We start from the raw sequence: 13,223 nt of genomic DNA, 5'->3' as shown, positions 1-13,223 counted from the left end.
TCTATTAAAATTTAAGCACTATCTTTTTCAGGAAAGAAAACCAGGGGAAAAAATTATTTTCCCTCTTTTTCCATAGTACCAGATTGAGAGCGAACTATCAAAAGATATATAAGCACTAACTGTTTCCTACAGGATACTTAAGGCGAAACAGATGGCTGTTATTATGGCTTTATGGAGGTCTTACCTAAAGTGCTTATACTCATCTGCCACATTACAGTTTGATTCCCTGTTATAAATACATATATTTATCTTTGTAAAGGACTGTACAGATTTTAAGCTAGAGGAGACTGTACAGCTAGGTAGCTACATCACTGGGAAAGAAACCACATCAGAACCAGAACGCACAATGACACTGGAACTTCTGGGAGCTAAAGTGCCTGTCACTTACAGCAGCTAAAATCATGCAGCAACTCAGCAGAGGGAGCTAACAGCCTTGCTTTAGGGGTACCAACTTTGCCAGCCCAGCAGCTTGCCCACCCAAGCTGCGCATTGCTCTACCGCAGGGGATCCAAAGGGAAAACCTGAGCCCCAGCTCAGCAGTCATTTCCTGCTGCCATCCATCTGTTCCTTTGTTTCCCATCCTTCGTAATGCTGAGTTGGAAAGCTAAACTGCATGACCCCAGTTAAATCAATCAGCCTTCAATGCACTTACCCAGGTACTCTTGGGGGAACAATTTGATCAGCCAATCATTTAATTACCAGCCACTGAATTAATAATGCAGGAGAACTTAACTCAAAACGAGAAGGATGAATGCAATCAACATAAAATTATTTGTAAAGCAGACGCGTTATTTAGAAGTAGAAAAACGCCATAAATGCAGAATGATTCGTAGATATCTTCCCCATCTCTAGCAGAGAGCTAGAGCTCTGTTGCTGTGATGCAACACAGCACAGCACTACCAGGCCGGGAAGAACAACAGATGCGATGCAAGAGCTACAAACAATTGGTGAAACTGCCACATCAAGAGATCTCTGCTGTGATTTCCTTGCCCAGCAGACTACTACCAGTCAGCAACTGCAGAGGTTTTTGAAATATATATACATATGATTAGAAGAGAAAGATAAAGGCGTTCATTTCTCCTGAATAGTACGGAAAATTACTTCAGGGAAGCCTTTATGAACTTCGTTCCCTGGAGATAATCCATCCTTTCTGTAATAACTCAGAGATAACCTCACCTAGCCAGAGATGATATTTAAGCATCCACGTTGTCCAGGCCATGCATGCTGTAAGACAACAGGAGGTGTGCACTGGGGGATTGTGCACTGCCCTATTCCCTTCACAGGGTAAAACTTCCTGAACATGTTATTTTTCACTGCTGACATATTCATAAGCACATCAGACATGAATAGGAGCTGTCTTATCAATGTTTCCAAAGCCCTCAGAGAACACAGGGAAGATGAAACAGAGGAGTGTCCAGCATCCACTTATTGCACAGATTTTTTAAAATGTTATTAAATGTCATAAGCCAAAGCCCAGCTATATGTGCTAATATATTGCACTGCAAGTGCCTGAGGTACTTACAGTTATATGTGATTATGTGCAATGCAGAGTTTGAGTGGGACGTCAGGATGAATTCTGAATTGAATTTCACTTCATCTAAGCTCTATATTGTTTGGGGCTGTTTTATTTTTTGGGTTTTTTTTGTTTTTAATACAAAAGAATAAAATATCCTGTAGGGTTTTGTTTAAATTCTGTCACTTACAGAACAATTTAGATGTCAGGGGGAAGTTCTTTACTGAGAGAGTGATGAGGTGCTGGAACAGGCTGTAGATACTCTGTCCCTAGAGGTGTGTAAGGCCAGGTTGGGCAATCTGAGCTAATACTTCATCTAGCAGTAGGCAGCCCTGCCTGTGTTGAGAGGTTGGAGCTTGACAATCCTCGAGGTCCCTTCCAACTCAAGCAACTCTGTAATTCTTTGAACACTTCTGCAATTATAGCTATCATCACCACCTCTTTATCTTTCCTAATATAACGCAGTTTATAATGACAGTTTTATTTTCAGTGTCTGAAGATAGCACTGTTCTGTTGCTTTCTCCTGATTGTTCAACAGCGACGTTTTCTAGATCCCATACAAAGCCACGTTAGGCTCTGTGAGTTTCTACAAAAGTAATTCAGTGCCTGAAATGTTGTTAGAAAGCTGTAGTTGTCCTCTCTGCCAGGAGAGAAGTTCAGTACAGTGCAGGCAGTGACCACAATGGGTCCATCTGTAGGAGCAAACCTCACCTCGTCTCAGGGGAATGGTGCAAACATCAGGCCCAGTTTGAATATTTTATCCTGTTTTCACAGTAATCTTCCCAAAAAGGGTCTCAAAAAATTCCCAGCTCACCCCATATCTGCACCACATGAAGAAGGTGGAATTCTGCTGTAAAATAAAGAAATAACGAGCAGTACTGGGTTCATAAGAGGTGCAGGAACAACTCCTGCTCTTATTAACTTCATCAGAAGGAAGAGCAGGGTGATAGGTAAACAAGGTAAAATATTCAAGCATACTTCATTTTCTGTCCAATGTTAGCATGTAAAAATGTGTACTTTTTAAATCTAAAGTGAATATATAACTGTCTGTAATGAGAAACATTGTCAGTGAGTCATTAGAGCATGGCAAGCAGTGTTAACCACATTACATCAGGTCAGAGCATTAGAATACAGTATAGACATATTATCTCAGCACAGAGCATCTACGAACTTAGCATCTATGTTATGCCTAAATACTAAAGTGACGTCTCTATTATCTGCAATGGAAACCTGAATTCTGTCACTGATGATCACAACAAATGCACCAAGTGCTGCTTCAGCATCAGACTGCCTCTGGAACACTTCAGTGCAGACATGATTGTCTGAGACATTACAGCCAGGATCCAGGCTAGCATCTTGCAGACCACCAATCTGCAGCACAACCAAAAACCAGCACTGCTGCTTCCATGGAACCATTAACCATTTGGAATGCTCTCTAAGGACAGTGACATACTCCCTGACCTCCAATTACAAAATAAACAAGAGAGTTTGGCAAAGCAGATTGTGACAACAAAAAGAGTATAGATAGAAAGCTTACCCATATCTTGGGCTCACTTACAAAACTGCAGCAGAGCAGATCTCCAGAAGAGATCTTTCCCCACTGGTAGCCAGCTCTTAAGTAGACTTAGGAGGCACGGAGCCTGGCACCCCTCCTAGACCGGTGAATTGCCTTCACCTGTGCTCCTCTGGCTGACTCATTGCTCACCTCAGGTGATCAATCAGAGGTTCAGGCCGTGACTCAGCAGTTCCCATACAACTGTGCAGTGAAGTGGACTTTCTAAATGTTTATTAGATGGGAACAGACAGTGGGGCAATGTTTCTCAAAAGCAACCAAACCATCTTTCATTTCTTGCTCCCAAAATACAACATAGCTACAAAAGATATGCATCCTCCTCAGCCCACACTACAGCCAATTTTTCTCATATTTCCTCAGCCTACTTTTATTTTTCCTCTCACTGATAACTAATTAAGATCAGAAAAAAAATCAACTGGCATCTAGTTTTGAAGACTATTGCCTGTATTTCACATTTAAAAGAACTGCGCACCCCAGAGTTTGTCTACTTTTTCCCATCTATACAAAGATTAAAAGTTTCCTATGCCTTAATTACATTTTAATTGTCTTTGGAGTAGCACAGATGTGATCCATGCAAAGGAAGAGGGATTCCTCCCCCTTCGAGCCGTTAGGCCTTCCGGACACAAAGTTGTTGCCAGTGGTTTTATACTCCCATAAACCAAACAAGGAGGAACCAGTCAGGAAAACACTTGCATTATCTGACTGATGTTTTTGCCAATGGAATATTCTTATTAATATTTTTTTAATAATTTCTTCTATTCTATTCTTCTATGATTTCTTCTGATCAAGTACACTCAAATAGTTTTCTCATCTCACTAGCAAGTCTTGTGTTCCCTGGAACATCAACATACGTTTAACTCCAAGCTCATCATTTTTTCTTGCAACAGACCTGTTACTGAAGTGCAATTCTTCTCTTCCACAACTGCTGAAACATAAAGATGATTTTCCTGTTGCACATGTAACTAAAAGTAAAAGGAAAAAATGTGACCTTGGTTGCATTTGCAGGAGCCTCGTGCATTCACTGGGGTTTTTCCATGATGCTCCTGGAACTTGTTTCTGCTGTACTCCAATGGAAAACTTCAGGGATTCCTCCTTGTTCCTACTTATTCAGAACTGTGAAACAGGTTGTGTGATAGAAGAAAAAGTAACTACCCGACATACCACTTCTGTATGGGGCACGTGGGCTATTTGATTTTAGAAGGGAGATCCTTCCTTTCACACCTTACCAAGTACCACCGCGTAATTGGGTTTCAGTAGAGTAAACTCCCTGTGAATTTATAGGCCCTGGTTGTATGGTGCTTAGCAGAGGAGACATACCAAGCCAGCAATCCTAGGGCAACTTCTGAAAGGATAACGTTATGTTTACAACACGCAATGCTTTCTGAAGCTGCTCACCCACAGATTTGGGCATGAAACTATGTGAAGTCATACTTACAAGTTCAGTTTTTGTTCTCCTTTCCAGCACGATTTGTAGACCAGAAATACTTTCTGAAACTGTTGCTATGCCTTAAAGAAGTAACCCCAAGAAAAACAAGTCAGGCCATAGTGCCCTGAAGAACTTATCCTGACCAATATCTTACATATGATGACAAACTAGTGCACTTCTATTTTAAATGAAGGGAAAATATATCTTGGATACATTTGATTAGAACAGGCAATTTCCAAAACTAATGATACAGTTTACAAATGTACAGTCTTTATGAAACAGAAGTAGGTTTTTGTTCATTCAACTCTTCCAGGAAAAAAAAATAAATGTGACGAGTCTTTCCTATTCCCACCTTTGCCACCAGCTGAAAGCTATACAGCATATCATTCTTGTGCCACTAATGCTAAAAGATCAGTCTTTAGCAGAGGAATTAGTTCCCAGCTGAGAAAAGGAGACACAGATAAGGGTGATTAATTCAGTTATGCCAAGATAGTTACTGCTTTGAGAACACAGATTTGACAGAAAGCAAGCACACAAGAATTCACACTTTGATCTCAGTTTTCCAGTCAGCTTATAATATCCAGAACTTTATTTTTCAAAGAAAAGAAAACATCAGGTTAAATGGCAAACAGTAAGTCACAGACAGCAGAATATAACATTCACATCTTACTGTTTCATATATAAACCTTTACTTTAAAGTGTTATCTAAAATAACATACATGGTTACCAGACCAAATAGCCCATTATAACCTATGCTGAAAATATCATCTTTATTTACAGGACACTAATTAAAATGGACTCTAATTGGGTATGAGATCTGCAGCAAGCTATTTCTCTCTCAGAGCCAGAGCACAGCCCAGCCTTAAGCTGCTAGGCAGAGCTCTATAGAGGGAGATGCCCCTCACATACATGGGCAGGAAGCATTGGCAAGTGAATATCTGGCTCATCTGCTTCTGGAAGAGGTGGAAAGTAGCTTGCAAAGCATCACTCTGATCAGGCACCATGTTTCGTTACCTATTCCACACTTTAGGCTTTCCAAATTACATTCTATCCTTTGCCCCAGTGAACACTTAAGTTCTCTTTCAGCCCTTGGAGTTGTTCTGCCAATATGATGCAGAATTTAGGACAACAAAACTTAAGCATCCTTTCATCCTGTACGAACTTCTACACATATACATTTATCATCATCTTCTAGCACTGCTAATCATCACGTCTACAAGAAATTAACAGAAATAAGAGAAAATCAGGGGGACATGATGTTATTTTATAGGCACTTCTATAACCACGTAAATTGCTTCATTGTGAACTTATTAAAGTGATCTGCTTTAAAGAAAAACAACTGGCCTGGGTGGCACTGAAATGCTGCCTTTGAGGATCCCAAAAATTCTGCTCTGCCTTACAGAGCATGAATTAAATACCAGGAGAATCATTCCTTGCAAACCAAGCATCCAGCGTGCACGCAGCAGCAGCTCGCACAGAGCTGTGTCACATAATGCAGTAGCTCTTTAGTCATTTAATGAGAATGCTCTGCTTCAAAAGAAACAGCTAATCAGATAATCACATTAGACTGTATCCCATAGGCCTCGAGCAGTCAAGCTCCCAGAAACATCAGTGAATAAGACAACAGGATTATGTCTTATGACCACACATTGTATTTATCATAAAGCACGGCCGATATTCACACTGTCATTATAAGATTATTACATGGTTACCCGTGTTCTATAAAATAGAGATGTCATGTTGAACTGATTATGAAGTGGTACTGCAATTTTAAATATTCTTAGCACGTTACTTTTATTATTAATCATTATGTATCACCAAAACATCAGTACTTCAGTGTAAACATTGCAAAACATACACGTGACTTAACAGATGAAATACAGACAGAATCAAACACTCCTGATCTGTTATCTACCCACAAGATCTACAAATAAGGCATATGGTCAGCAGAGTAGGAGAATATAAATTAACAGCCCGAGTGCTTTGCTTTCCTCCCACACACCTTAACTCTGTCAGTTATTCTGCTGGATTCCTCTTAGCAAATCAGGTATCTTCAGGAGGTCACACCTGAGGAAGGCTGTTAGCAGTCTGAAACGTCATTCTTTTAGTTTTGTCGCTTTCCTGTGCACAAAGGAAACAAACAGTGAATAGCTAGAGGGCTCAGTCTTTAAAAAAAAATATATATCAAAAACTTGACAGAGTTTTCTGCTAGGAAGATAACTGCGTGGCCTGAGAGACTTCACTTGTTCACTCTCATGCTCTTATACACAACTGACACTTTATCCCACCGAGAGGATCTTGACATAAAACTGCAGAACTGATCACATCTCTGTGATAGATGCTTGACAGTTTTCCCACACAGCCATGTCAAAACTTCCCTTCAGTAGCTGCAAACAGAATTAGCAGGGTGGCCACTTTGCAACCAAATGCTTTTGTTTTTGCAATCTTACAGCGTGGCGTCGCCTCTTTTTAGGTTGAACCCACTCCTGTTCATGTGATGGCCAGTGAAAATCCTGGTGGGGCATTTTGCTGTTGTGGTTCTCCAACTCTTCACAGTCACTGTCATCTTGTTGCGCTGAGGGGAAGTGCCTATCCGGATAAATCTCTTTCAGTTTGCCCTCAAAGAATACATCTAAACATCGTCCAGCCTCAGCAACCTCTGAATCTGGCTGGAAGGGAATAAACAACCATTCAGTCTTATTGCACACAGAAACCATCAAGGATGAAATAAATGCCCACCTTTTCTTAATGTCTTGTCTTGGTTCTCCCTGCTTCGTCTCCATTAGTTTCCTGCACTCTTTCTACAAGCCATTAGTCCCTCTGTATTAACAGTGTAAGTAAAAACCAGATGCTGCTATTAAGGAAGATGATTCTGCACCTCTAAGAAAAGAGATGTTCAGTGGACTAGAAAGAATAGCATTTGCCATCACTCATGAATTTCTATGCACCTGAATTTTCCTAGCTATTCTTCTGGATACAGATGGTTTCTCACAGTAAACTCAACGTCACTTTAGAAAGTTGTCAGCTAAAATATCCTCTTTAATTTTAGACCCATATGCATCTCCAGCTCTCAGCTGCACATTATCTTCATTTCTGCCATCAATAAAAACACATGTACTTTCCAATGAGCAAAACTGATCAATACTCTTGCTTATCCCAACCCTATACCCAGTGTCAATGGAACCAGTAGTGCTATGCCACTGTGACAGCTTTAAAGTGCAACCCTCCATGTTGTGTTCCCTCACCCATGTATATTAGAAACCTACATAATTGAACTTTGCACAGTTCCAAAACATAAGACGCACGTCAGTCACAAGTTCCTCAGGTGCAGAATAGTGGAACTTATCCTTTTTCTGCAGCTTTTTTCTTATGATTGACAAATCCATTGGCCTTTTGATGATCTGATAATAATGTCGAGCCTGCAATAAGAATAGAATACAGGTTTGTTACCTTTTTAATTAAAACATTTTCTCTCCAGCAACTTCTATCCAAGCTTGGATTGAAGTCACTGCAGAGGACTCCTTGCAGCAAATAAGAGAACTCTGGTCTTTTGATACCTATGCTTGCACACCCTCTTCCTGTGTGCCTTTAGATTTGATTAAATGATGCTTGCTTGCAAAATCAGTCTTGAAAATAACATACTTCAATGACTACTGTGCTATTTGCACTTCCTAAAGTTTATCCCCAGATAGAAATGTCATCATTTAACCTTAATCAATAATATATGTAACACTGATAATTGGCTGCCATTTCCCCCAGGCCTTTATAAAAATAATGTGCCAAGGTACTGGAAGCTGATACTGTGGGAAGCAGTCTGCCAAGAGTGACTGAAAATATACTAATATATGCTCTTCTTAAAGGTCAACAAAAGTCTTTTTCAATGCCACCAACTACTAGGATTTCTCCCTCTGTAAATCTTTCTGAATCAAAACTTACTTGTTACATAACATTACGTAATTCCATTAGATCAGTGCAAGCTTTATTATGTGGAATGGTTTTTATCTTGTTATTTGCACAGTTCCTTCATGTCTACCTACTCTTTTTCTCTTGTTTCACTCCTCTAACTTGTTTCACTTTCAGTTAAAACTGCAAGAATCTAATTCTTGCAATTCATTGAATTCTTTAATTCATGACGTGTGCCAGAATATTCTTTTGGTTTCCCTCTGACACAGAGGTGCTCAGTACTTACCAGGGGGCTGACTGGTTCATGGAATGGGAGGCTCATACTACTGCAGAACAGGGAAAGCACCAGCTTTTCACATTTCTGTGGAAACCAAATTTGAAATATATTTTAATCTGAAACAAGTGAGTTTCATCCTTGTTCTTAGTTAATCCTACTAACCACAAGGGGAGTTTTTACATAATCTTTACACTTTTGATGCAAAATAGCATGCTTCATTCCAACCTGTGGGATATTATGCCTTGCTGCCTTTTATAGTTTAGAAAGTGAGAATGGTAAAAGAAACGGGGGGGGGGGGAAAGCTTTATGGAAAGTATTTTGTATGCACATGTTTTTCCTGGAAACTCTTGGGAATTCCTCACTGACACAGTTTCTAACCAATTCCATTTTCTAAAAAGAACTTCACAAATCCACGCTCAGACCATGACTATTTCTGGTCAGTTGTACCCATTCTAATGCAAACAGGAATCACATAAAAGTTCAGAAGTCACATCCAGTTCTTTATGTAGCTCAGGTCTGGTATCATCACAGATGAAATTGTGTGGTGCTGTGGCTCATAAGCCTTGCTGCAGTGCTCTGAGAACCATTGCTGAGGCCCTTAAGTACAGTGCCTAATCCTAGGTTTCGTTTGTGCAGTGCCAGCTCAGCAACTGTACTCAGCAGTGTGAACTCAGTATCTCTGTCCAGCTGTCACTAATATACACAGGACATCTGTTTGGAGCTTTAGCTTCCTAGCATGAAACAGGCTATAAGAAATGGTAATTTTAATAAGAGGTTTGGAAGAGAAAACTGGTAATGAAGATACAAAAGGATAAAATTTCCTCTATGCTGGTTTAGCAGTGCCTAAATGTCATCCTAAAGGTAATTAATGTTCAGTATGAACTAAGTAAGTTGACTGCAATTCAGCTGAGAGTCAAAAAGTGTCCGCATCAGAAAATGTCCTTGCAACTGGCCTGAGCAGATGTCTGAGAGCGTGCCAAGTCTTGAAAGAAAAAGATTTGGTGGCACAGTGCCAGGCACAGTCGACACAGAGAGGGGTGCTCTGCTGCTGAATGTGACTTCCTTGTTCATTTTTCTATTGCATCACTTTCATTTTGAATTAAACAATTTTCTAGAAAGAACAGAACAACATAAGTGAATACTAACAATTCTTCTGTTGTATTTACTATCCTCAGAAAGACTCTAGGAGCAACTAACTCAAAACAGCTGACTTTCCAGTGAAGAGACAAAGTCTCAAGCTGAGGTCATATGTCCTTTCCTATACAGTAACAGGATGTAGTTATTCCCACCTTCTGATCATAGTCATCAAGGCCATATTGTGCATTATAACTATGAGCATAGCGTGTGTTTTCACAGTCGTATTCTACCTCTGGTTTCATTGGATTACGGCAAAGTGTACACACCCATTCTCCCCTACAAAATAAGAAACCAAGAATCTGTGTAAAAACTGGTCAGCCACTTTGTCAAACAACAAACATCAGAAATCACTATATTCAAAACTCATTTTTAACACATATTGCAACTGCAGATAACCTTAAATCTCAAGCCCGTTCTATTAGATGCTCTTGAAGGTATTGGAATACAACTCAAAATGCAGTCATTTCAGATTTTACCTATTGCATTGCTCTTGTTACAGACAAAAAAAAAAAAAAAAAAAAAGGTAGCATTTGAAATCATATAACCAGAATTCACAAATTTTTTGGGGGGAACAAAAAACAAAATTGCTAATTCACGAAATCAAATAAAGAAATCAACAGCAAGCAAAGTGAAAAAACAGCCAACAATAAGATGGTAAGACAGAACTTGATCCATTAGATTATAAATATCAAGGAAATAATCAAGGAATATCAAGGAAAATAGCATTATCACAAAAGTCAGTGTGCACAAGCATGTGGGATCCCAAAACAAGTAGACATAATTATAGACATAATTCTGCATGAGGCTAAGCCCTGTTCCTAGTAGATCTATTTTCAGAAACCCCTTGAAGAATGTCATGAGGAGAGTGCCAGACTTCTGCAACATCAGGACCAGACATATGTCTATTACAGAACTATGAATACAGAAGTTTAGTTAGCAAGAGTAACTATATTTCATTAGAAATTAAAATTTGCCTAGGAAGCTTATTCTACAAGGAAAATTTTTTTTTCAGTGCTTTAAAATGAGAGGTTAGTGATTACTCAGCTCTTACAGAAAAGAGGGAAAAGCCCAAGACATGGAACTTACTGCTTTTTGAACAGACAGAACAAACTAGTCTCCAAAGTAATATCCCACAAGGTATTTGCACAGCAGAGACCGTTATTTGGCCTTAGCACAAACAAAGTAGTCTTTGGACCCACCTAGAAATGATTTGTAGCTGACTTCAGAATGACACAACACCAGGAATGCATATTACTTCTGAAGTTTGGTATGTGGACGTGTAACTCAGTCTGTATGATTGTCACATACCATTTGTCTACGTGAAGTCGCTAAGGACTGTATGTCTTTGGAAATCTATTCTAAATGAACACTGCCACAAAAACTTCATTAATCCCAAATTTCCCCTAAGCCTGGCTGGAAAACTGAACGGGAAGGAGGTCAATGATTGCCTTTCCTCATGCAGGGAAGAACTGACACACAACAGATGTTGCATTCAACATCTTACATTGCATGCAATTTAGAACTTTATTTTTCTCCAGTAAGGTATAACAATGTTTTTAAAGCTCTAGGTCTGCTATCTACTTTATTGTAGTGGCCAGCTAACTTTATAGAAGGCATACATGGCTTAGAATAGTTGTTAATATTTCATCTAGTAAGACAATTCTGATTCTGGGAAAATAACTTAAAAAGTAAGAAAGAGATGCAGTTACCCTCCTGTTAGGTTGACACATACATCCCTAAGGTGACATTCTACCCCAAGGAAATAACCAGAAAGAGAGCACGTTAGCAAAACGCCACGTGTACTCACACTGGAAAGCTGAGTAGGGCTGGAACATGGCAGGAGAGATGGAAGACCTTGGGGCAATGATCACAGCACAGCAGTTCTCCTCCATTAAGACACACAGCACAGAAGTCTTCATTCTCAATTGTATTGACTTCCTGAGTAACTGGAGATTTTTTCATGATGGAGGTACCATTGGTGAGCTTCTGATCGACAGATGGAATATCTGCAGGAGGAGATTTTATTTGTCCTGCATCCTGGGTTATGAGAAATTTTCTGTCATCTGTGTTCTCCTCTTTGGATTTCAGTCCTTCAGGTGAACCACCTTTATTTATCTTGAAGAAAGAAAAATCTGGGATAACACAATCATCACTTTCATATAGAACATATAGAACAGCAGCAGTTATCTGCAGAAAAAAAAAAAGTTTCTCTACAGTGAACTCTTCTGCAGAGGACACTGGGGTTTGGCAGGCCTATGCTCAGCTCAGCACCAGCCAGTGGTTGGCCAGGTCAAGTCATTTCCTTTACATACCATTGTGTTATAGCACAGACAGAGATGTACAGATCTCATGTCATGAATACCAGATACAACATCTTTGATGACCTTATTTGCTCTTCATGGAAACTGCACATTATATAGGTGCAGGTGCAATTTTTACAGAAAGCAACTGAAAAAAAAAAATAAAACAGAACCCAAGAAAATAGTTTTTTCTTCCCAATACAAGTTCTAGTTTCCTTCTGTGGAAAGAAGTTCACTTTTAAGACACTGGGGAAGTGATAGAATATTAAGCTTTCAAAAATCTGTAACACTGTTATTTCTGGAATTGGTTCCCATCACTCATGTTGCGATGCCTGAACAAGGATTCAGGTCAGTTTCAAGTTATTTATGCTGTGTTTATAATTTGATAGACAATCTAGGCTGTTAGAACACAAAAACGCTACAGCTGTCTGATCTCAGAGAGGGACTTCTCACAAATAGAAGTAACAGGAAGCTACACAGCAAACAAAAGCTGCATGCTCTTACTTCAGCCCATCACAGACGTATTAAGAACGAAATTAATCAAGAAACCTGTGTTAAGTGTATAATGACTTTCAGGAACTCTGAATACTACAAGTCAGCAAGACAGGGAGAAGGCAGGTAAAACTTCAAGCAAATCCCACTCACTTTTATAGCCATACTTGAAGACTGAGTCCCATGCTCAATTATCAGGAGAAAACTGCCCTCCTGCCCACTCTCCTGTGGCTGGAGCTTAAAAACTGGTAGCTCGCCAGATTCCGATGCACAGATTTTCAGACGCTCCAGTCTCACATAGGGGATCCTTGGCTCTCTAGGGCAAGCACCACCATTAAAATAACATATGGTTAAAGTCAATCACATTCCACACAATTCTCCTCCCTACTCATTTTCAACATTTTTCATGTACTATTCTTCTCTTTTTCCTTCATTAGCTGTGGCTCTGGTGGCTAAAAGTTGACTAAAGGGTTAACTGGTTAAAAGGATTTTTAAATGCCAGTTCTTTATGAAATCAGAGTGCAAACACTTTCATTTAATCATGTGTGCAAATGCATCAGTACCTTCTGCCCTTTCCCCATATACACTGGCATACAACCCAA

General features: G+C 39.6%; 1 protein-coding gene across 4 annotated transcripts in view; it reads right to left on the bottom strand.

Annotated features, from left to right (window-relative positions):
* Positions 1-5,070: 5,070 nt before the first annotated feature.
* TRIM66 (tripartite motif containing 66) overlaps positions 5,071-13,223 on the bottom strand; it is a 43,672-nt gene continuing 35,519 nt past the window's right edge. For all 4 annotated transcript variants that reach the window (XM_042814684.1, XM_042814682.1, XM_042814683.1 and 1 more), the window contains 7 exons: positions 12,775-12,937; positions 11,637-11,944; positions 9,982-10,105; positions 8,702-8,776; positions 7,779-7,931; positions 6,963-7,181; positions 5,071-6,633 (listed from right to left, as the gene is read on the bottom strand). In XM_042814684.1, coding sequence (XP_042670618.1) covers positions 6,574-6,633; positions 6,963-7,181; positions 7,779-7,931; positions 8,702-8,776; positions 9,982-10,105; positions 11,637-11,944; positions 12,775-12,937 — 1,102 coding nt within the window. In that variant the 3' untranslated portion in view covers positions 5,071-6,573. The remainder of the gene's footprint in view (positions 6,634-6,962; positions 7,182-7,778; positions 7,932-8,701; positions 8,777-9,981; positions 10,106-11,636; positions 11,945-12,774; positions 12,938-13,223) is intronic.

The sequence above is a fragment of the Centrocercus urophasianus genome, unplaced genomic scaffold (genome assembly GCF_019232065.1).
Source record: "Centrocercus urophasianus isolate 14NV4802_14NV808 unplaced genomic scaffold, USGS_Curo_1.0 seq_14, whole genome shotgun sequence".
In the NCBI taxonomy this organism is placed as follows: Eukaryota; Metazoa; Chordata; class Aves; order Galliformes; family Phasianidae; genus Centrocercus; species Centrocercus urophasianus.
This window is presented reverse-complemented; position numbering and strand designations above follow the sequence as displayed.